Here is a 23393-nt window from a genome sequence, read left to right on the forward strand (position 1 = left end):
ATGATGCGTGTATAGGCGTTTGTACACCCTATTTCGTTAATTTTATATGAAGATGAAAAGTGATTTATAAAGACTTTTTCTGTAATTGATATTCTTTAGATATATTCAAGTACATTATTAGTATCTTGTATATATTTATGTCGTCCTGATACCTACTGAGCCTTGGAAGACAAACGTATTCACAATTCTATAACATCCATTTCCCCCAGGGTATGTGTGCATGGAATTAGCAACATGTTTGTGTATGGAGTGAGACTCATTGTTGCAAAAGCTAAACTGCGGCGAATCGGGTATTGCCTATATTTCAAGCTATATAGATTTGCCCACTTGGCTTTATCCCATAGATAAATGCATTTTCTACAAGATTGCTTCTTTTAATTACCTTTATGTATTTTATTTTGACCAAAAAACGGTTTTCAAGTAAATGTTGCCGCAACTTTTGTGTATGGAATGCGCAACATTTGTGTATGGAATGAGACTCATTGTTGCCAAAGCGAATTGCGGCGAACTGCGGCGAACTGCGGCGAATTCAAATTCCTCATATTCTTTGTTCCGTTGAATAATACTATCTATATGGAAGATTTAGCCATGCCCACTCAATTTAATACGATTGATGAATCAATTCTATACATGATTGGCCTATTCGAAATACTTGCATTTATTGGATTTCTATATAACACTGAAAATTAAATTAATAGATGACAAAAATACCATTTAGCACTAAAAAACACCTCATGGGAGCGCGGCGAAAACCAGTTTCTACAGTATATACGGTCTCATTTGAAAAATATACCGAGTGGTGCGCGCCAAATCGAACTTTTTTGAATGTGAGCGACAAGGATTTAAATGTTGTCAACCGGGCCTTTATCTATGCCCACATAATTTTATACGATTAATGAATAAATTTTCTACTTAACTGGCCAGTTTTTAGTCCTGCTTTTATTGTATTTTGACTAAACAAGGTTTAAGCAAAATAGTTCAACAAGAAAACAGTTGCAATGTCGCTGGAATTTGAAGACATAACGCTTGTATAGGCCTTTGTACACCCTTTTTCCTCAATTCTATAACATCCATTTCCCCCAGGGTATGTTAGCAACATGTTTGTGTATGGAATGAGACTCATTGTTGCCAAAGCGAATTGCGGCGAACTGCGGCGAATTCAAATTCGATTCAAAAAAACGACCAATTCCTCATATTCTTTGTTCCGTTGAATAATACTTTCTATATAGAACATTTAGCCATGCCCACTCAATTTTGTACGATTGATGAATCAATTCTATACATGATTGGCCTATTCGAAATACTTGCATTTATTGGATTTTTATATAAAATTGAAAATTAAATTAATAGATTGAAGAAAATGGACAAAAATGATTTCTTCTTTTTTCCACGAAATTTTCATGTTTTAAAATACCGGAAAATACCGAATATTTCCACTAAATTTGTTTCCTTACATGGTAACTACACAATTATTACATATTAACTACATTTTCATATAATTACAAAGGCGACACCTGAAGGCGAAATGTGTACGTTGCAAAAATGTGTACCCGTTTTTTTCATATAAGCCCGTTAATCTCCGTTATCCAATTCTTTGAAAAAATTGATATTTTGATGGCAAACGATCAGGAATTCGATTCTAATCAGGTATTAGTATTCGAAGTGGCCTGGGACATTGCTCTAAGTGGCATTTATACACGGTTTCTACATTGGTGAAAGGGACAAGAGGGTGAGTCCATAACGCGTCTTCAAAAATATACTGGAAAATACTAGAAAAAACTCTGAAACGTATGTTTCCGCAGCATGTCGACACAACATTCTCTGCAACAATCATGGCATATAAGCGATCAAAAGGTGAGGTGAGGTATAAAATGGATTTGAATTTGTTATGGATTTTTTTTAAGCTAAAAATATTCGTGTAGTAGTTATCTCTTTTTTGCTCTAATATGTTGTAGTTGAATGATCCAATTTTAAAATTAATGAATCCGTTAATTTCGCCTCATAACTGCGTTGTGCTGATAAAAAAATCAAAATTGGTGCTGCTGATTTCGGAGAGTTTTTCGTTGCCGCAAATAAAAAGCAAACGTCTATATACAACAAATCGATCCGATGATCCACATAACAGTGGTTTTTGTGCGTTTAACAGGACACAAAAATTTGCGAAAACGGATAATAGTCGCGCTTTAATACATTTGGGATTCGAATCTTGCGGGCCACCACAAAAGGAACAAATTACATGGCATCCTTTTGATCACCAGTCGATATCCATCTATCGATTACTATTCTGAGAATCGTTCGAGTCGAGTCCAGGGCTACCTTTTACGGTATTTTATGTATGTTTACGGTATATAATGGTATATTTCAGCAATTTCATTTCACTTCTTGTACCGTTAAAAAATCATTTGAAATGTTTTGTACTTTCGATATTGTATTTGCATTTAAAGTAATTGTAAAAATGGAGTCAACAAGACTAACACAGCTTTTCAGAAAGGAAACATCTTCAACGGAAATTCAAGATAGAAAGAAAGAAGGGTAGACATAGACACCTTCCGCTCCGCTCGTGCAGTGCCGACTGACTCGTGGATAGACTAACACGAAACCCTAACTAAACAGTAAGCTATACATAAATTAATCATATCGGTCAACAACTACAACTAAATATTAGTTAATATGCAGATATAGAGTGCTCCATAAGCTATTTACATTAGGCGTAGCAAGAGAGTCCCGCTGCCGGAGCCGGGCCCTCAGGAGAGGATCGGCGCACTGCAGCCGTTGTTCAGGCGGTACTCGGCATACACCAGCCCGGTGTTGTGCCAGTGGTAGAAGGCGGCCACGATGATAAGGTGCCACCAATTGTGCGAGTGTCCTACAAAATCCACCTTGCCCGTGAACCAGCGCTCCGGTATCTTGGCCGCATAGAACACAAAGGCGATGAGGCACAGCAGGTACATGACAACAATGCGGGGCGCCATCAGCTGCAAGGTATCAAATTCGATGAGCATTTCTTGTAAGGCAAAGACCAAGTCTAATGTGGACTCACCCGGACCAGCTCGTTCTCCAGTCCACCCATCGCCACGGCCCAGTGGCCCAGAGGAATGACACCGTAGGCAGACCAGAGCAACAGCACTGCCACCTTGCCGTTCATGGAGACATTCAGTTTGGGTATCTGCACAGCGATGGCCAGGCCGAACATGCCCATGGCAATGGTCGAGTACAGAGTGCGCAGAAAGGTGTGGCACCAGAAGGCATAGTACATGCCACTTATGTAGATGGCCACCAGCGAGAGGGATATGCCCAGGAAATCAACCGACAGGAACAGCTCATAGTGCTCCTCCGATTTGCACGAGAATATGTGATATATGGCGGACATCAGCATGCACAGGCAGAAGCAGACCAGCAGACAGACGACCAGCACCTGATCGGTCAACGAGGCGTGGATGCGCAGGAACTGAAAGTCAAAGATCGTCAGGGCAATGAAGAGTATGCACCCAGCCAGATGGCTCCAGATATTGATCTACAGAAAGAACCAAAAAACCAAAATTAAAATTCAAATCGAAATGGTCTGTATTCGATTCACTCACCGTCTCGTTGGTCCACCAGAAAATGCTCTGCAGGCACAGCTTGTTCGAGAGGAATGTACGGTAGCCGCGTCGGATGTACGGATTGAACTTCAGATGGCTGGGGGCCTGCAACACACCGATCAAATACCAATTAAATATTGCAAAGAAAAAACAGGAAAATAAATGCAAATCAAATGCGCTCCACATCGAAAAAAAATGGCACAGAGAATTGTAAATGGAAGCAAAGTTTTTGTGTGGCTGGCATCGAGCCCAATTTACGGGTAGAGCCCCAATTCTGTTCAGGGTTCAATTAAAAGTAAATGAAATTAATTGATTTAATTTAAGCAACTATCAGTGGTTTAGTGGAATATCATATGAAATGGCTATCAGTTAAGAGATCTTTAAGACTTTCATGTAATGCCCTCACATGGGATTTACCAGCTTTTAAAGCTACGAAACAATAGATACATATGTATGTACTATATATACCTGAGGTTTTTCCCATTATACAAATACGAGACTCAAACAGTAGCTTCTTTTTATTTGTGGCCCTCTGCTCGATGTTGTGTGGCTTTTTGTGGCTTTGTGACCTTGATTCAGTTGGCTTTTTGGTTTGTTTAATTGTATTATTTTGCAATTGCTGACAGCGTTTTCATAGGCTTTTTTTCAGCCAGCAAATGCCAATTGTTTAGGCACACACCGCCGAGGCAGCCAATGCCCAATGGCCAATGATAATGACAATATGTTTAATGCATGTAAATTGAATGAAAAAATGGTGGGCTTGTCTTTCTTGCCCCTGACCGATTGCGCATTTTGTCAGTGCGCCAAAAACAAATTGCGATCAATTAAAATTCAGTGTGCGCGACAATTGATGCCAAATTGACCCCCAAGACATGGTTACGACTCCGTAAACCGTTCGTTCCACTCACATCATCGAAATTGCACAGCCATTTGAATCTCTTCTCATCGTAGCTGGGGCCATGTCCAAGTACATTCGGCTCTTCATTGGACGGAAACTGATGCGATGCGTCCGTCTCCGATGCCGACCCGACCAGTTGGCCATCGAGCTGAAAGAGTCGAAGAAACAAAATGTTATCAATTAGTTTTCCGGCTCATTCGATATGAATTGGGTACAGCACAGATACGAGTATTCTTCTGGGGGTTTTTGCTTTTGATTCTTCCGCCTTTTCGACTAGACCCTGGCAACTGTTTTATATTTAGTTTTATAATTGATTTGTGTGCAAATTTTATTTGTATTATCTTCGGGTTATGTGTGTGTGTTATGGGGCTCTTCATGATGTCCCTTTGCAGAATGTTTTCTGGTTTGAACCAAAAATGGGCGGCACTTGCGCGTGTTTTTAAAGTACAGTCGGAACCCTTTTAAGGCAAAATATTGAGGTTGAAGATAGGGGTTTAGATATATTTATTGAACTCGAATTTTTCTATAATTGTAGCTTAATTATTGGCTTGGTTCAATTCAAATAGTGTGGTATTTTTTCCTATCTTATAGAACCTATATCTTTTATTCTCTTTTTTGTTTTTTTCCTGCAAAAAAATATGGCCTGTATATATGTACATATATGTATTATGGCTAAAGATCAGTTGGGATCAAAAAAGATTAAATATTTATAAATATTATCGAACTTAAGTTCGATTTTAATTTTAATTTTTAAGTTTGAGAATATGGGATTTATATATTTATTGAACTCAAATTTTTCAATAATTCTAGCTACAGTTTTGGCTTGGTTTAAGGTCAATTCAATTCAAATAGTGTGGTATTTTTCCTATCTTATAGAACCTACATATATCTTTTAGTCTTTTTTTCGTTTCTTGCAGGAAAATATGGCTTGCATATACATATATGGCTAAGAATCAGTTGGGGCTAAAAAAACATATTTATAAATATAATCGAACTTAAGTTTAATTTATTTTAAATCTTTTATAAAATCCTATTATATTCCTTGGTTGGTCTACGATTGACACCGAAGTTTACAAATAATTCTTTTTGGTGTTTCAGATTTTATTATTATTAATTTTTCTGTGTATGTGTAAGTGTCTGTGTGCGTTGCGGTTCCTGCTATTGGTTTCTGGTTTCGCGAGCGAGTCTCATAATATCCATTGCGAAATTGCAATAAAAACAACAACAACAGAAGCAGCACTAACAACCCCATAAATAAATAGCAATAGCAATAGCAATGGCAACAACAACAACAAAAACAACAGCCAAAGGGGGCTTGACTGTAATTTGTTTATACAGTTTCCCCACTTATACGACTAATGCACATTTCGAATAACAACAACAGACTGCAAGTGTGGGAGCTGCATCTCTATCTGTGTGCGTGTGTGTGGGTGTATGTGTGTGGGTGTGAGTGCAAGTGCTTTATCCATTTCATTTCATTTCATTTCGATGACGTACTGTTTATTGTTTACAACACGTATGGCAGTCCCTGTGTGTGCATTCTTTAGAAAGCTTTTTGTTTTTGCACTTGTCGCGGCAGCAACGCGCCCATAAACGGTTCGGACTGTACCACACACCCAAAGGGAAATGTTGGTACAGTCGGTGGATGGCATTGACTTAAAACAAATCGAATAAATCTGGGTATAATTCCAAGTCTGGAATATCTAAGGTATTTAATTTTTTTTTATAATTTTCTGTTTATTGTTTTGGGTTTAAAAAGGCAGGGAGTGAAATAGTAAAGAATTTTTAAAGTGAAGAATAGTTTTGGGTTCAAAAAGGAAGGCTATTTCACAGTAAAGAATTGCCGTTGTTAAAGGATCACTCGACAGACAGAAAACATTACGACTTGGCAGTAAGATAATATTGTGTTTAAAATCCAACCATTAAAAACCATTTTTGAAGTTTGTGGTACTTTGGGTTTCAGGCTAATTTGAGATAAAAAGTTGTCTACCTTCCAAATAGTTTTTTTATAGCTAAAAAATGACAGCATGAATCGCATTAATTTCACACATTAATTTATATTATCAATTTGGAATCATAAAAATCTACATTACATTTTGGATGTCTCGTACTTAAAAAAAAAAATTTTGCTCTCTCCGTTTTTGTATTTTTAATAATCAAAAAACCATTACATACACATAAAAATTGATTATTTATACACAAATATTTTTGCATTTCAATATTGTGAATCACCAACATTTTCGCTTGGGTGTACTTGCACGCTTTGCGTGTGGAAAACAGCTGCAACACCAGCTGTAAATGGCGGGAGGGTGGCTGCGATTCAACAACTTGACACCGTGCAATTATCAAATATTTTCAGCAAATAAACACCGACACAAAACGAAAATCCCGAGAGACTTACTAATAGTTAATTGTCGGCAAATACTAGAACCGCACCTAATGGAACAGGATGTGCAATTAATTCCCCATTGACGTACTTTCGTTACGTGTGTCCCGTACAAACACTTTTGATTTATTTTTGGGTATGGCTTACGTCTATCTTTTTGCAGCGCCTCAAATCGTTTGTGGTTGTTGTTGTTGTGGTGACAATAGTGGTCTCCATTTTTCAATAATTATCACTAAAAGCACTTTGAATGTTTATAAATTACACAAAAATATATGTATCTTTGTTGTTTGAGCACTTGATTTCGAAAAACGTTTTTGAAAGTGGGTTCGCGTCTCCTTAGGGAAGTATCTCCACTTTTCCAACTGAGGCGCAGAACTGGCATAAACCGTTGCGATCGCTATCCAGCGGGCAACTAAAACCCGTCAAGATCCCCCCAGTGTGGGGCCAACAGAAATCGTAAAAGCTCTCAAGCTTTGGGCTACAGCATCTGAGGTTGCAGAATGTTTTGTTGAGTGCCCCCAAAGCTTGCCTGAGAGGGGTCGACAGTTATGCCGAAATTATGCGAAATTTCATTGCTGATGAGAGCTTTCATCGGTTGTGCAAGCGGCCTATTTCGGTCAAGCCATGTTGTTGGTACCCTACCTACCCGCATACAAATTATATAACCACTCAAGTCGGAGCCGCGTTGAACGCGCTTACGAGCAGAGACTGCTCTCTCCTCTTGACAACTTGTCGCTTATAATTTGAACCGCAATGAACGGTTTAGAATTGAATTCTATAAACATTTTCATACTGACGATATCTTGGAAAAATACATATGTACTCCGATTCTCAATAAAACATTCCGTACCAAATTTGTTATTTCTTCCTGAAAGTAATTTAATCGCGTAAATCTCGGTTCGAAAATGAACCCTTCTCTGTGTGTATAAATTACACCAGTCAACAAAGTCTTGGTATTTTTGTTATTTTTATTTGATTCGGGGAATTGCTTCAAATGGCCACAGCCTAGGTGTTAAACTATCGATTTTCGATTTTCGTTCCTATAGGAATAAAACATAAAACACTCGTCAACAGCAAAAAAAAACCCTACCATCAAATACACTTTTTCTGATAAAAAAAAAACATAATTTCACCAAAAAAAAAGAGCCATTAAATTCTGATACAAATAAAAAATATTTTTCCAATTTTTTTTAATAGTTTGCGTTTTCTATTAAAAAAATTATAAAATATTGTTTTTTTTATCAAATATAATCTTGGAATTTTTATAATAAACAAGGCCTAATGATCGTTCCTATATAAATAAATCACAAAACAGCATAAATAACATTTTTGACGACATTATCTGATTTGGAAAAATTCAAATTTCGTTGAAAAACACCGAAAAAATACTAAATTTTGCATTTGAAATCTCACAGACGGTATACTTAAGGTACAGTTTTCAACGCCGTTTGAAAGTTACATTAATTAGCTTTTCAAAATGCAAAAAATTCTAAAATTACCTCTAACAAAAAAAAAACAATATTTGATAATTTTTCCATTAAAAACCCTATTAAACAAAAATTATTGGAAAAATATGGGTTTTTTATCAGAAAATTGTTTTTTTTTGTGTCTGTTGACTAGTGTAATAGCTAAGACTTTCTGCAGAGTATGCAAAGTCAATCAGTGATCAGTGTCAATAGGTGGGGCACATTCACCCTGTTCATTGAGAACAATTTGTAAACAGAGTTGCATAAGCTGCGAGGGCTTGAGCTTTTCTCCGGCTCTTGACGTTGTAATTGCTGTGCACGATCTCAAAATACGGATGCAAGATTCGTTTTAAGCGCATTCGAGAGAGTCGTAAATAACAATGGAAACCCGTTTTGGCTTTCGTTGAACTTCAGAGGAATTCCGCGTGAGCCGAGGGCTTTCGCAACATAATGTAAACATAATGCGTAACCAGATATCGGTGTGGTGTGGCAAGCTCTAATCGGTCACAAACCGTCCCGGTCCCCCTTGCAGCAGTCCATAATTGGGGCTCAGCCCGACCTTGACTCCAATCGCTCGAAGCCGTCTAGTGCGCCAGCAGCCCTGAGGCCTGGCCTGGCGATGGCAAAAATAGCGAACTCTGCTACTTTTCTTTAAGGTTAGCCAACGATCGCTCGCTCGCGGCCCAATGAGCTTTCGCTACGCCGTTCGGCGTGTGGCTTTTTTCAGCAGATGCTCGATGCTCGATGCACGTGTCGTTTCGTCACAGGTATGAGCAGGTGCGCGGGGTCATGTATATATACATATACATATGTACTTTATCATATAAATAAATATGTACTTAAAGTATAATCAATGTTTCTGAATGAAGCTTTAAATAGTGTTACTGTAAATATGGAATACACAATGTACGTAGCTTTGAGCCTAGTTTTAGAGCAGGTCTATAGATAATTCATGTTTGCCCCCATGAAAGAAAGGTGTTTCAAGACTTTTATAGGTACTAATGTGATCTAAGCTTGTTTATCTATTATAAACGATACCTGAAACGACACCAAAATAATGCAGCTATACAAATAATATAATAAAACCAAGGAAATACTTTTCTTCGACTTTTTCTGAGTTTTTAAAGTTAAAAATAAAAAAATACAAAAAATAAAACTTTAAGGAAATATAAAAAAAAAACAATATACATTTTTCGACTTTTCCTGAGTTTTTTAGGTTTAAAAAAATAAATAAATAAAGCTTTAAGGATATTTACAACAATATACAATTTTATTATTATTAAAAATAATAATAATAATACAACATTAAGAAAATATACCACAATATACTTTTTTTCGACTTTTCCTGAGTTTTTAAAGTTAAAATAATAAAAAAAAACATTAAGGAAATATACAACAATACACAATATACTTTTTTCTTCGACTTTTCCTGAGTTTTTAAAAAACTTTAAGAAAATATACAACCATCTGGGTACAAATTGTTAGCTGCATTTATCCGCTTTTCAAAATTGCAAAGTTTATTACAAACAGATGTCAGATAAGTTATGTTATGTAAAAAAAAAAACACTACCACTAAAAAAATTTAAAAAAATTCCCATTTAAATTACAAAAAATCTTGAACAGAAAAAATTGGTCTGGTTCGTGGACTAAAAGTGTTTTTGCATAGTGTTATCAGTAAATTTTATTTTTACGATTCATTTTTTTTCAGTTAAGTTTTTAATAATGTTTTTGCAAATTGAAACAAAGTGGGAATTAATCTAAAATCAAGCTGATGTTATACAGTTTTTTAAGAGGGCAAGGGTAATAAATGAATATAATACATATACATATATAGACATGTCTGCCCAAAGGAGTTGACGCTAAAGATTGAACTCTTGACTCAACTTCCTTAATGATTTTGCTTTTCGATTCAAGAATATTTGTTTTAAAGTGTAGGCACACAGGTAAAGGCGTCTAAACACACTTCCAAAACAACTGTTTTCTTATAAAGTTGAGCCTTTCATGATTTTAAGCGGAAAAAAAGTTTTTCTTTGGAAGTCTTATGCGATTGGTGGAAAATAAATCCCTCATTATTACACAGGAAAAAACTCAAACAACATATGGATTGTATGTACTGTTATTGTGTTTCGCAAAGAAAAACTTTGCCTGGACTTTGTACTTTGTACTCATTCTGGTGCTCTCTACCACTATCAGTACTCACCCAGCAGCCACTATCAGCGGCACCATCCTTTGCCGCCGCCTGGCGAATGTAGCACGCCGACTCGGCAACGCTCAGGCACTCCGATTCGGCGTTTGCCTCGAGGATATCGTGCGGCCGGGGACTCATCTCGAAGCCTGGACAGAACGAATAGAGTTTACTGTTGATTAGAGATCGTTTACGTTTCTGGTTTCATTCGCAAACAGATGTTTGTCGCGGGACTGGCACCGGCATTGGCATGGGGCATGTTCGCGAATCGGTGCGAAAATCGAGACGTGCGCCTAAACAAAAGACACTTGGGATGGGGTGTTAAGTGCAGAAGAGCTCTCTGCGTGCTGTTGCCATGTTGGAGTCCACATAGAAAGCGGCTCTCTCTCGCTCTCTTCTCTTTGAAGCTCGGTCTGACTTGTGAGCTTAAGCCGAGCCAGGCGGTTGTTTCTCTGTATGTTGGCAGGACTGCTCTCTCTCCTCTCTTGCGTGACCCCAAAGCCAAATATACACACTTGAACCGATGCAAATGCATTGCCAGGTGAATTTGTTTTTCAATACAACAATTACAATTTGTATCTCTCTCTCTCTCTCTTGCTCCCAAAACTGTTTGCATAACCAAAATTTCTAAAGACAATTTTTTAGGTCGATCTCTTGCTGGCTCTTCTCTTCTCTCCTCTTCATCTCTCTCTTTCTTCAACAATTCTAAGCACGTGCACACGCGTCTCGTCTCATTCAGTTTATAAGAAAAAACCTTCAATTGATTTTGAATTACTTTTTATAGAAATTCCACACGAATTTTCAAATTTGCTGAAAATGTTCTCGCGTACCTCTCGCCGCACGGGAAAAAAATAACTGAAACTGAAAAATCCGCACAGTCGCCACCAAAAGCGGCCCAGCGCACCAACGCGGAAGAGCGCAAGAGAGAGTGAACGAAAGAGCAGCGATCGGCAGCAAAAGCTCCACGAAACTTTGGTGCTCTTCGGCCCGAGCGAGAAGCGAGACCATGGTTGTTGTTGTTTGAATTGAATCTTTTGAATTGATGATGATGCAAATTTAGCATGCTGTAACCATCCATCTCCCTCGCTCTCTCTCTCTCTCTTTGTGTGTGTGTGTGTGTGTGTGCGCGGTGACCACGACTGCAAATGCCCTTCGCATTGACTTCCAACCAGTTGGTGGACATTTAATTTTGATTGGCAAAGCTTTTCCAGCACGAAAGCTTTTAAGCGGCTTATTTGAAAGTTAAAGCGTTCACTCACTCGCCCTATAAAAATGTTGTGACAAGAATTACTGAACACACACGCAAATTGGAACAGCTTAATGGCCCTATAAAAATTATCTTATTACCCGAAATGTATATCTAGCACAAACTCTTTTCGCATCTGTAGAAGTATGCTGTTAATCGGTGAATCTTCACTACCATTATTACAATTAGTAACTTATTTGAAGTTCTTTTGAGTTCCAACACAGTATAAGGATACATAAAGATATCTGGCCCTGAATGTCAGCTGTTTTCAGATAAATATTAGTGCTGGACCTTCATTCAAAACTTGTTTTGAGACATTTCCTCTCTTCCAAATGGCATACATCTACTTATTTTGTTTAGAATGGTATGTAGGCATAAGAAAACAGAAGTAATTCCCTTACATTTGCCTTCCCTATGGGTGTTCCTTTTTGATTTCGTGCTTGAACAAATTTTGGTTGCATTTTGGTCTTATTTTCTTTGATATCTGTTTTAAGGATTTGTTTATGAATCCTAACCTTAAAGGTTTAAACTATTTGATTTCCACAAACTTTAAAACAGAATTATAGAATTTTCGGTACATATGCTCAAAAAAGAATTGCCTTAAGATCGACTAAAAGTCTTAAGTCGAGGAGAACATAATCTAGAAAGCAACCGATAAGATTTCTTAAATACCCAACCATTTAAACCTGGAAACCCCATTGTGCTATAAGACAAAACCTAGAATAACAAGCTCTAAAGCATAGGATTTTCAGAAGAGTCATAGAAGAGCCGTAGAACTACTCTACTATAGATCTATTTTGCACACTTTTCAAATGAATCTTAGCTTAAAAAATGTAATTTTAAATTTAACAGCATTCAAGCCAAAAGAAACACATTTTGTATTAATTTTAGTAAACAAAACTAACAAAAATACATACATATAAGAAATGGGATTTGTGGAAAAACAGAACTGGCTAGCAGGGGGGGACTCCTGCTCTACCACGGTATCCAGGTCTTACAATTAGATCTTAAGGCACAGATAGAGGTTCTGCTTGGTGGTAGGAAAAATAGCGTTCCTTCTTATCCGTTCATTCTGAGCTTTATTTGTAGAAATTATATAGCCCACATATAAGTCCCTTAGCCCCTATGATTATCCTGTGTGGTTCCTGGCCTCTCGCTGTCTCAACAACAAAAGATGTCTTCCTTGGTGATGAAGAGAAACTCTACAAATCAAAGGAGTGGTGTGTGGTGTGTGGCAGGCGGCAGTTGATGACTTCCACAGGATCCACAGATGTGGATCGTCCACAATGGCGGTGTTTCTGTTTTGAGTTCTTTGATGTTGAAATTGAATTTTTGTAATTTTTATTTTTCCGGTTCTTTAAATATAATATAATAATAATAATAATTTTTCCAGCTGATTTTTTATTTGTAGTTTTGTTTTTCTTTGTATTTAAACTTATTATGTTTGATGCTGTGTTGTTGGTAGCTGTCTAGCTTTTAATGTTTAATGCTTACATAATTTTTTTTCTCAGTAATTATTATTAAATTATTTCCATTTATTTCTGTGTTGCTGCTGCTCTGCGCCGTTTGCTGCTGCTTCTGATGTTCGGTCAAACACTACCCTCTCATTCCCAGTACCAGTACCAGATCCAAGAGTCCCCAGTCTGCTTCCACCAATCTGCTGATGCCGCCGATGTTGTTGGTGTTGGTGTTGGTGTTCCTTCTGCTACTGCTGCACGACCCTCGTTCCCCTTGTGGCGGCTATTGTTTTTGTTGATTTGAATGCTGCCACTCAGGCGGAGGCGGCGGCAGCGGCAGGGGCGCAATTTCAAGTTGCTGCCATTGGTGTTGTTGTTGTTGTTCCAGATCTTGTTGGTGTAACGGTTATTTCTTTTGTTGGGTTGACTGCAAATTCGGATGTTGTTGTTGTTGTTGTTGTTTTTGCTGTAGCCGCAGCTCCTGCTGATATTGTTGCTGTTGCTGTTGTTGTTGCTATTGAAGTTGTTCTTGTGGTCAACCGCCCGGCGGCTGTTGCCAGTAATAACAAAATTGCGGCTGCAGCTGATCCATTCCCTTGGGTTTTTTTGACTATTTTTGCAAATTGTTGTTGTTGGTGTTGGTGTTGTGTTGGCTGCTGCTGCTTTTGTTGTTTTTGTTGTTGTTGTTGCTGCTGTTGTTGTTGCTGATGTTGTTGCTGTTGTTGTTGCTGTTATTGTTTTTGTTGGACTGCAATCTGGAACGCATCACATAGCATACTTTCTAGTCCACTCTCGTGCCAGCTCATTATATTTTTCCCGATCGGTTTTATATATTCGGGCAATCTCTGGAACAAGCGGATCGTCTGGATTGGGATCACAGAGTAGAGAGCAAATTGATAATAAGACTGCAAACAAATAGAGAGAAGAAATTCGATTTAGTATTCCACAAAATTCAGTAAAGATTCTGTAATACGATACCTTTTGAAATAGTTAATGCTGGCGACCACTGAGATCTTAATATATCGAGACAAATCGATCCATTGCTGTTGATGTTTGGATGGTATATGCGCGTTGTAAAAGCCACTTTTGGTGGCTTAAAGGGATAGTCTGTTGGAAAATGTATAGTTAAGAAGAATACACCTCCTTGATAAGGGCTGTCCGGCTGCAAAAGATTACAAATGATAAACAGAAGTTAGTAAAGAATTTCTCAAATATTTTCAAAGAAAAAAACTAATATTTTGTCTTGTTGATTTTGTACGTTGAAATAAAGAATGAAATGATTTTAGTTGAACTTAATGAAAGTGCCTTCAAAACCCTATCGAACAACTACGTAGTACTCAAAATTTGTTTAGACTAACGTTTAGGCCATTAATCCCTAAGGAATTACTACCTCTCTGGGCTATAATCTTCAGTATATATTCGAATAGAATATGCATTTGTTTATTATATATGCAGATCACTTTGATCTCTGGCTTTATGCATTATGTGAGGTTAGGTTGACTCGGACGGGCCTCAGCGGGTCCCCACATAGGCCAGTATGGCCCTTAGTTGTCCGGATAGGGGGGTGTGAACCGTCGCGGCAGTGTTTCGGGGATTTTAAAGTCCTCGAGAATCGAGGCATTACTTTTCCTAGAGCTTCTACAGCTATAGCTTCATAGAATATGTGTCAATATATTCTTGCTACTCATATTTCCAAGAGCATGTCTGCTATATAAATAATACATGACTAATTTCCAAGAACAGTGCCAGCACTGACAGGAGTCTCAGCATGCCACTATAACATCGACCGCTTAGCCACGAGATACGGGCTTTCTTCCTCCAAGACTTCCGTCGATGTTTCACATAAAAACGATGATGAAATAGAGGCTGTAGAGGCCCTACTTTGCGCTTCCGGGAAGCCTTGGAGGCTAACAAAGTTTAACAAAGTTATGCTTGGCACAAACATCATTAGGAGAGTATACTAAACATAATCCTTCTCAGATATCTTCTACAAGTTTACACAGATCTAAGGTCTGTCTAACAACAGACTGGCCTATGGATTGTCTATAGTCTTTGTGATTTGCCACGCTTCTGATTCCCATTTTCCCGAGTGTTCTGTTCTATCCGAACTTCAACTGCAAAAACAACAAGACAATTAGTTTAAATCTTCTTGAATCAATCAAACGACATATTTGCTTGATAGAGCCATGATCTGATCTGATCTGATCCGATCTGTTGTGTGGCATTCCTCTTACCGGGCCCATTATTGTAGCTTGCCAGTGAAACACTGTAAAAGAGAAGGAAAAAAATATAGATACATTAGTCAAACATTGATAAATACGCATTAGAGCAGATAATGGCCGAGTACTTGGAGCAAATACATGGGTACAAAATGCAATCGCACTATGGAGAAGTGGTATTTGTGTTTTTTTTTTGTGTGGGGGGAGGCAGGGCCTTGAAACAGTGGGCATTCGCAAGAAGGAAGGCACAGAAATTGGGACTGAGAAATCTAGACTGAAAGACGGATATGGCATGTGCCAAAGCGGTAAACTAGTTGACAAAACGTCGTTTACCAACACTGAATCTAATCTAATTAAACCTATATTTATCACTCTCACACTGCCTGTATTTTTTTTATCCTGAAGGCCGCCCTTGAGGCGCCATGGCTATAAATATTATTTACAACACAATTTTATAAAAAATAAAATATATTTATATAAAATACATGTAATATATTAAATATAAATATATATTAAAAATAAAATAAATTATAAAATGTTTTGTAAATAAAATAAATTAGAATATATTTTATTTATTTATTTGGCCCAATGATTTTTAGCCCTATAGAGATTGTTGATGTTCAAGATATTCCTTCTAATTAATTTAATAACTTTCTTTATAATTTGTCCCCTCTGTAGGTCTCATTAATCGACCTTGAGGAACAAATAACGACTATTATTTCCAATAAATTTTCCACTCAAGTCCCCCATTAGCCACATTTCACTGTATGTGTGGTGGTGTTGCCCAACTCGCTCGCTCATTACCAAAAACAAATGCAGCAGCAACTGCATTGCACCGTACCGCCCCGCACCCTTCTCTCTCTCTCCCACTCTCTCTCTCTCTAGTTGTGCCTCTCTCATTGGCACGCTCTTTGGCGTTGCCCCGTGTATGAAGAACAAAAACAAACAATGCCAGAGCCAAAGAGCCTTGGCACCGACAACTGGCAACACCAGCAGCTTGCTATCTCGTTCGAACACAGGCAGACAGGCAGACAGACGGACAGAGAGACAGAGAGACACGAGCAGGCCCCAGCCCCATGGCCAGAGCTACTGCGCGCCGCTCTACTCTACTGTCAATGTCATCCCAGGGACCCCGGGGACCCAGGGCGAGTCCGTTGTGTCGTCGCATGCAGAAGAACAGAAGAAAAACCTTCTCTAACCAAACCGCTGAGAACTGGGACGTTCTGCCCCAGCTGCAGCAGCTCCCCTCCCCCACCAACCTTGTCCTCCAGCTCCTCCTCTTCTTCTGACCGGAAACCATAATTACACAAATCATGGCTCGTTTTTCAGTTAGAACCTGGCCTGGAGTCGGAGCTGGACAGGGCCGCTTCTTTCTTTTATTTATTTAGAGCCTTGTCGCCACTTGGCTAATAATCAATAAATTTTGGGCGGGCGAAGAAATTACTGCGAGGTAATAAATCCTCTAGCTTTAGAGGAGATCGTGAAAGAATCAATTCAATGGTTTTTTGGATTTTCAACAAAAACTGATAACCGAGACTCCAATTGAGCAGTAAAACGCCTCATCACGCACACGACATGCATTTTGTTTTTCAAATTTTCAAGCATAGATCTCAGAGCAAGGAAGCATCGAAAGTCAAATATATGAAGTTATCTCTGAAGTTAAGAACTTTTGGAGATCTATTTCTTCCTGCCTAAGACTGCGATCATCACTTTAGACTTTAGTGGCAGTCTCGTGTTAAAATACGATCTAAAATATATATAAAACTCTAAGTAAATAAATACATTGAAGACACCCGTCCACAAACCACACACAGATGTGGGGAGGAGTGGGGGTGGGGCAGCAGGCATTTGAAGCCCCGCCCCTTCATTGAATTTCTTTTGTTTTTTCCCCCCTCGACTTGGAAACTTTTTGCGAAGGGCCCAGTACGGGTTGGGTTGGGGTCTTGAGCGAATGAGCGCACTTTCCGAATAAAATACTGATAATAATGATGATAAGGCGAGTGAAAAATGCAAGACCACCTGATAAGCAGTAACGGAAGCGATTTTCGCATATACAATCTATATATATTCACACACACACACACACAGACACTAATTTGAATAGACGATTAAATATTGATGATAGAAATTGAGTGAAATCGCTTAATAATCGACCATAATTATCTGTAAACGATGACAATTGATATTATTCATAGTTTTACTTGATTTGTGGCACTGAATCATGTGTTATCTGGAATCGCGGAAATGAGAAACGAAGATCATAAAAAGAAAGGATTCAGATATAGGCGAATCTATTGCCATAAATTCTCAACCAAATAGACACTAAAAGATCGACAAAGACCTAAAGGAAAATTGGCAATAGATCATATTTATGGACTTGAACTTATGGACTATACAGTCAAACTTCTATATAGAAAATCTCAAGGGGATATATCGTAATATAGAATTTATTTGTGCGGGATATTCCGAAACGAAATTCTTGATATAGAAAACTTCATTGTACGGAAGTTCCTCACAGAGAAGTTCGACGGTAACACACATTAATGTTCTAAAAGGATAGGACACTAGAAGGATGGGGAAAGCTCTACAGAGCCTATATAAAGAAAATTTAACAAATTTCCAATAATTAATGTTAAATTTCCTAATATCTGTAATAAGTGTACACCTTTTTGTGGTTTCAGATGGAAAAAACTAACTTTAAAAGTTACTCTTTCTTTAGTGCTTGTCGTAGGTACAGTCATAAAAATATATATTTGCAGCTGTTTCTACACCCACACCATCCCAACCAACCAACCAACCAACCATTCATCACCTTCGGCAATGCGATGTAATTACACGATTTCACTTTTATATGACGTCATTGGAGAGCGACCCTCCGTGTCTTTCGCACAGTTTTCAATAACAGTAGTTCGCGTACTGTACCGCTATGTATGTACAGGCAATGGAAACTGTTGTTGGAGTCCGACTTTGAGCGATCAGCTGTTGAAGCGTCGGCAATACAGAAATTAGCATAAACCAAAAGCAATATGTGGGGCCCACAAATAGAAAAGCAAACAACAATAGAAAAAAAAACACACAATAACTGCCTAGTCACGTAGCGATTCCATGACGTGGATGCTCAATCGATAGTATTTGAGTATAGCCATTAATTAGGAGGGTATATTCCAAGACAACTGTTTTGTAAGGCAAGGTATGGCAACACCTTAGAAGGAGTAAAGATACATCTACACTGTACTCTCCTTAACCCACTTATAGGCTGCCTCTTTCCGGCTATAATCTATCTTTGCCTGTCTTCTACCGTTGTTAAATCTCCAGTACGTTTCGGGGGGGCATGAGGTCTCCATATACAGATCTTTGTAGAATACTTACAATCGTCTCCAACTGGTCCGGCTGAACATTGTGCAGGTGGATCTCTGCCCAGATCTTGCAGTTCCTATAAACAAAAGGAAGCAATTAACAATAGATTAGTATATGGTTGGTATAGTATATAGAAGGATTGTACATATGTAAAATGTGAATAGTGCTGCATGTTCTGTCGCCATTTGAATGAATTTTTGAACACATTTTGAAAATATAAATATTTTTATATGTGAAGACGACAGTTCGGGCCCGTGGCAGAGCCAGGCCAGCCAGAAGAGAGGCGAAAAATCAAGTTCGTTGGCCCGAACCAAATGGTGCGCTCTCTCTCTCTCTCTTGCTTTCCTCTCTGCCAGTCGCCAGGCTTTGTAATGCATCCCCTGTCTCTGTCGCACTCGCGCACGCACACAGCTGAGCGGCTGATGTTCTCCCAACCCTACGACCCCCGCCATCCATAGCTAGCACAGCTGCCAACTGGGGGCGCACACACACACACACACAGGCTGCCCGAGAGAGAATGCGGTGCAAAGTAAACCGGCAAAAAGCGAAAAAAACGGAAAACGAAGAAATAAAGATGAGCTGTGCTGTGAAAAGGTAGCACAAGCACACGAACAACAAGGGCTCAGGGGTGGTGGTGGAGGATGGAAAGAACATCTCACATGTACATACATATGTAGCCGTGTGTTAATGTGTAACGGCACCCCAAAATGTTGTCTTTCTTTTTACATGTTCTGCTGTGGCTCTCTTTGTGACGTTACAGAAGCAAGAAATATTTGCGGCGGGGAAGATAACAAAAATAGCTGCCTAACAAAAACAACAACAACACTTGTCTTATATATTAATATTTTTTTTGAAGGTGCAGGTTGCTGCTGGGCCTGACACTCTCGCCCACTCTCACACGCACTCACTCACTCACTCACTCACTCTTACTCATCCCGTCTTGTACCTGTTGAGCAAAAATAAATTACAAAGAAAGAAAAACCTAAGAAACGGTAACATTTATGAGACGCCAACGCCGCGGCCAAAGTGGAGCGACTTTCATTGCATGAGTCATACATACACATATGTACGAGAGAAATAAAAACAAAACTAACAAACACAAGCACACAAACAAACACGTACTTCAAGAGAGGACACAGATGGATTGAGAGCGAGAGAGCGAGAGAGAACAGCTTGATCAGCGTTTAAACCATGTGCGAAAGAGCTGGCTGGTCTTTGGTTGGTTTTATTCCCACATTTGCAGATTTCGTTCTTTTTTGGGCAATTGAGGCCACAGCTAGCAGCAAAAGAGAGCGAACCTTGAAGAAGTCACAGCAGAGGGGAGGGAAGGGTAAAGTGGGGCGGGAGGAAAACACCTCCTGGGGGCGTGAATGAGTACAATTTTACTTCCTGATTTTTCCTTCCACATATCTCGCCATTTCATTTTTATTTATGTACAAATAAAGTTTATAATAAAGAAAAACTCAATGGCCATGACGCGCTGTGACGCTGGTGGCGGCGTCAGCAGCGCTGCTTTTGTTGCTTAAGCTGCGTCAACGACGAGACAGTCAGCAGACCCGCACACACACACACAAACACACAGCCGCAAAACGAGCGCAGGTATACACACAGCGTTATTCACATAATACACAGCACAGGCCTAGGCAGGAACGGAACTCACTTTTAACAATAAAGTAGCCATTTTATATGTAAATTATGTTTAACTATAATTTATAACTAATTATTTGGGCCCCTTTGCGGGCAAGCAGCGTTTCTCAACACTAACTAACGCACACAAACGACACTCTTGGCTCTGCCCCATTCGCTTTGTCGTAAGAAGCGAGAAAGAGGCGAAAGCAACCAGCTGTCGTCGACCAAAGCGAGAAGCGAGTGTCAGAACGGGATGGCTCTATCAATGGCGAGAAACTGTTCGCGTGTGTATTTGTGGGGGTATGACTATGATAACCGGCTGCAAGAACCACTCAAATCGAAATGTTAATACAATTTGGCTGCCTGACAAAAGTTAATTTCGACTGATATTGCACAAAAATCGGAATATCCCCAGCAAACGCAGCAACCTTTAGAGCCGGCAGCGAGCAAGCGCTCTCTTGCAAGGGGTGTACTCCGGGTGCTCTCTCTAATGAGCGAGAGCGAGGCAAATGCTACGTGCTAAAGTCGAACGGGGGGATATGTACATAGACCATCAGGGGAAAATGAGCAGCAGGCGCATTGCATGCTCCATGTTCCACACTCCACTCCGCGCTGCAGTTGCTGCTTAATTTGTATTATTCCAATGCGAAAACATTGCTTTGCTGGACAAGGACGGAGCCCACTAGTTTAAAAATAATTATCGAAATTGACTCGCCACACACATACTTTGTATGTACTACCACGACGACCACTGCAATCACCTATGCATACTACATTGACATTGTATATAGAAGTCTGTACATTTGTGTGCGTGTGTAGATATACATATATATATATATATATTTGTATATATGTATATATATGCATGGGCAACACTATTTCTGAATTATCAGCGCAAAAGTAGGGTTAGGTTAATTTTATACGCTTCTTTTTGCTGTTTTATTTTTTGCTGGATCTTTCTGCGGCGCTGGCACACACACATCCGTACAGAGTGGAGAGCGCGCGAGTGTACGTGTGTGTGTGTGTGTGTATTTGTGCGCGTAGAGTGTGCCCTGCTATGTATATAGCGTGTATTGGGTAACATCGTGGAGCTATAGGGTATGCTTCAGTTACATTAATGCGTCCAGGTGCCCGGCTCACACGCACGCACACGCAAACACTGCATTTGCATTTGCATTGCACTTTAGCATACACACGCTCGAATGCATGTGTAACGGAAACGATGACTGCACTACTCCCGCACACGTTGCCACTACACTCTCACAGCAGGATCAATCCCGCCCGCATCCGCCACCCGTCTCCAGAGGACAAACCGATCCGATCCTAGGCCATTTCTTTTCCCAATCGGAACACAACTAAAAACTAAACTTGTTTTTTATTTGCTGGCGCAGTAATTAATGCACACCGTCATCGCCCATTTTTCCCTTTACGTTCGCCTTTTTGCACGTTTTCGTTTCGTATCGTTTTCTCTTCCTCTTCGTGTGTGTGCCTTCTTTCTACGTTTCACATTTCTTGCATAAAATTTCTGTTCACATATATATTTGCTATTCTGTCAACTTTTCATGCTGCTAAATGCTTTCTGTAGAATTTTTGTTTTTTTTTTTCACATACCTTATTGATTCTTTTTAACGCCATTTTCTGATTGAAATTTGATTTTCTGGTTTGGTTGTGTGAGTGTGAGTGTTTGGTTGGTCTGTGTGGCTCTGGCTCGTTCGCGGATTCTTTTGTTCTTCTTTTATCGAGTCGAAAACGGAACCGAACTTGTGTCTAAAATCGCTGGAAAATAAACGAAACACAAAGGCTGAGCTGCGCTCCACTTGAATTTGCTCTGCTTTGCTTATAATTTGTGTCCCTTGTCTCGAAATATTGCAGCTCTGGCACTGGCTCTGGCGCGTGTAAACGGCGACCCGACGAAGACTACGGCGACGATTATTTTTTTTTTGACTCGATTTCAATCAATGCTGGCCAGGCGGACCGAACGAACAGAGCAAAAGAGCGACCGACACGATGCGAACAGCAGTCTGAAAGGCTTGCGCGTGACAGAGACAGTTGTACGTGTAGTGTTGTAGTCGTGTGGTGAAACGCCTTATGAATTATATCTGCAAGAGAAGAGAGGCGATACAGTTAGCTGGCAACGCCACCACCAGATAATTATGAATGTTCCAAAAAATATTTACTTTTTGCCCCGAATAACAAACAAATAATTCCTTTCTAGTTGAATTGCAATTGCACACACGCACGTGGCAAGCTTTCCGGCAGCGACTAGAGTTTTCCGTTGTTTTGGCGCTTCTATGGGAGTTGGAATCCTATTTTCGGTATTGCTAGCGCACAAAATGTTCGAATTGTAAAAGTAGGGGTGGCACACCGCTTGTCGACGGCTGCCGGAATGTAGTAACTGAAAAATTTGGAACAATTGATGTAGAGAAGCTATGTTTTTATATGCTTACTGCGTTTATTAATTTTTGTGGATTTTTACTCACATAGAAGGGCGACCTTTGAAATATAATTCAATAATAAATGATAATGCTTCGTCTTACAGCACTGTCTGAATTTTTTGTGTGATCGATGTATCGATTGGTCTCGCCTTTGCTGGTATTTTTGTCGGTATTTCGCTAGGCTGATCAACTTTGGTCACACTGTGACGGTCTGCAAAATATTTTAAACAAAAAGTGCTTTTTAATCAAGTAATTCGACGGTAACTAACGCATATATAAGGACCCAACCCGGTTAACTAACGTTGGGCCACCACAAAGAGTCTATGTACCGCATGCCAGGCCTATTTTTGCACTGCCTTCGTTCTGTCGTTCGCACACTATCTCCCTCTCACACACACTCTCCTACCATCTCTGTCGCTCTGCTTTCGGCTTCGTTTGCGAGAGACGACCTTTTTCGTGCATTTCCACACATAAATATATATATTCTATTCTCCATTCCACTCTTCTTTTTGTGCAAAAAAATGTGCGTGCTGC

General features: G+C 39.3%; 2 protein-coding genes across 4 annotated transcripts; both read right to left on the reverse strand.

Annotated features, from left to right (window-relative positions):
- Positions 1–2408: 2408 nt before the first annotated feature.
- Positions 2409–11342, reverse strand: LOC6588312 (progestin and adipoQ receptor family member 3). 2 transcript variants are annotated; one of them, XM_002012873.2, is made up of 6 exons: positions 11292–11342; positions 10532–10665; positions 4490–4627; positions 3582–3686; positions 3041–3514; positions 2409–2975 (listed from the first exon to the last, which is right to left on the reverse strand). In XM_002012873.2, exons 2-6 carry the CDS (start codon positions 10655–10657, stop codon positions 2745–2747), a joined length of 1074 nt encoding a protein of 357 aa, XP_002012909.1. In that variant the 5' UTR covers positions 10658–10665; positions 11292–11342; the 3' UTR covers positions 2409–2744. The 2 variants fall into 2 exon arrangements, with proteins under 2 accessions (XP_002012909.1, XP_026850859.1); XM_026995058.1 differs by lacking the exons at positions 10532–10665; positions 11292–11342 and adding an exon at positions 7013–7256.
- Positions 11343–13914: 2572 nt separating this feature from the next.
- Positions 13915–22790, reverse strand: LOC6588294 (ubiquitin-conjugating enzyme E2-17 kDa). 2 transcript variants are annotated; one of them, XM_002012874.2, is made up of 6 exons: positions 22602–22790; positions 22036–22523; positions 18808–18871; positions 15454–15485; positions 14198–14381; positions 13915–14124 (listed from the first exon to the last, which is right to left on the reverse strand). In XM_002012874.2, the coding sequence occupies exons 2-6, from the start codon at positions 22057–22059 to the stop codon at positions 13985–13987; spliced, it is 444 nt and encodes a 147-aa protein (XP_002012910.1). In that variant the 5' UTR covers positions 22060–22523; positions 22602–22790; the 3' UTR covers positions 13915–13984. The 2 variants fall into 2 exon arrangements, with proteins under 2 accessions (XP_002012910.1, XP_026842331.1); XM_026986530.1 differs by lacking the exons at positions 22036–22523; positions 22602–22790 and adding an exon at positions 20456–20491.
- Between the last annotated feature and the right edge of the window lie 603 nt (positions 22791–23393).

This window comes from Drosophila persimilis, unplaced genomic scaffold (assembly GCF_003286085.1).
Source record: "Drosophila persimilis strain 14011-0111.01,24,50 unplaced genomic scaffold, DperRS2 tig00000000-arrow-pilon, whole genome shotgun sequence".
Taxonomy (NCBI): domain Eukaryota; kingdom Metazoa; phylum Arthropoda; class Insecta; order Diptera; family Drosophilidae; genus Drosophila; species Drosophila persimilis.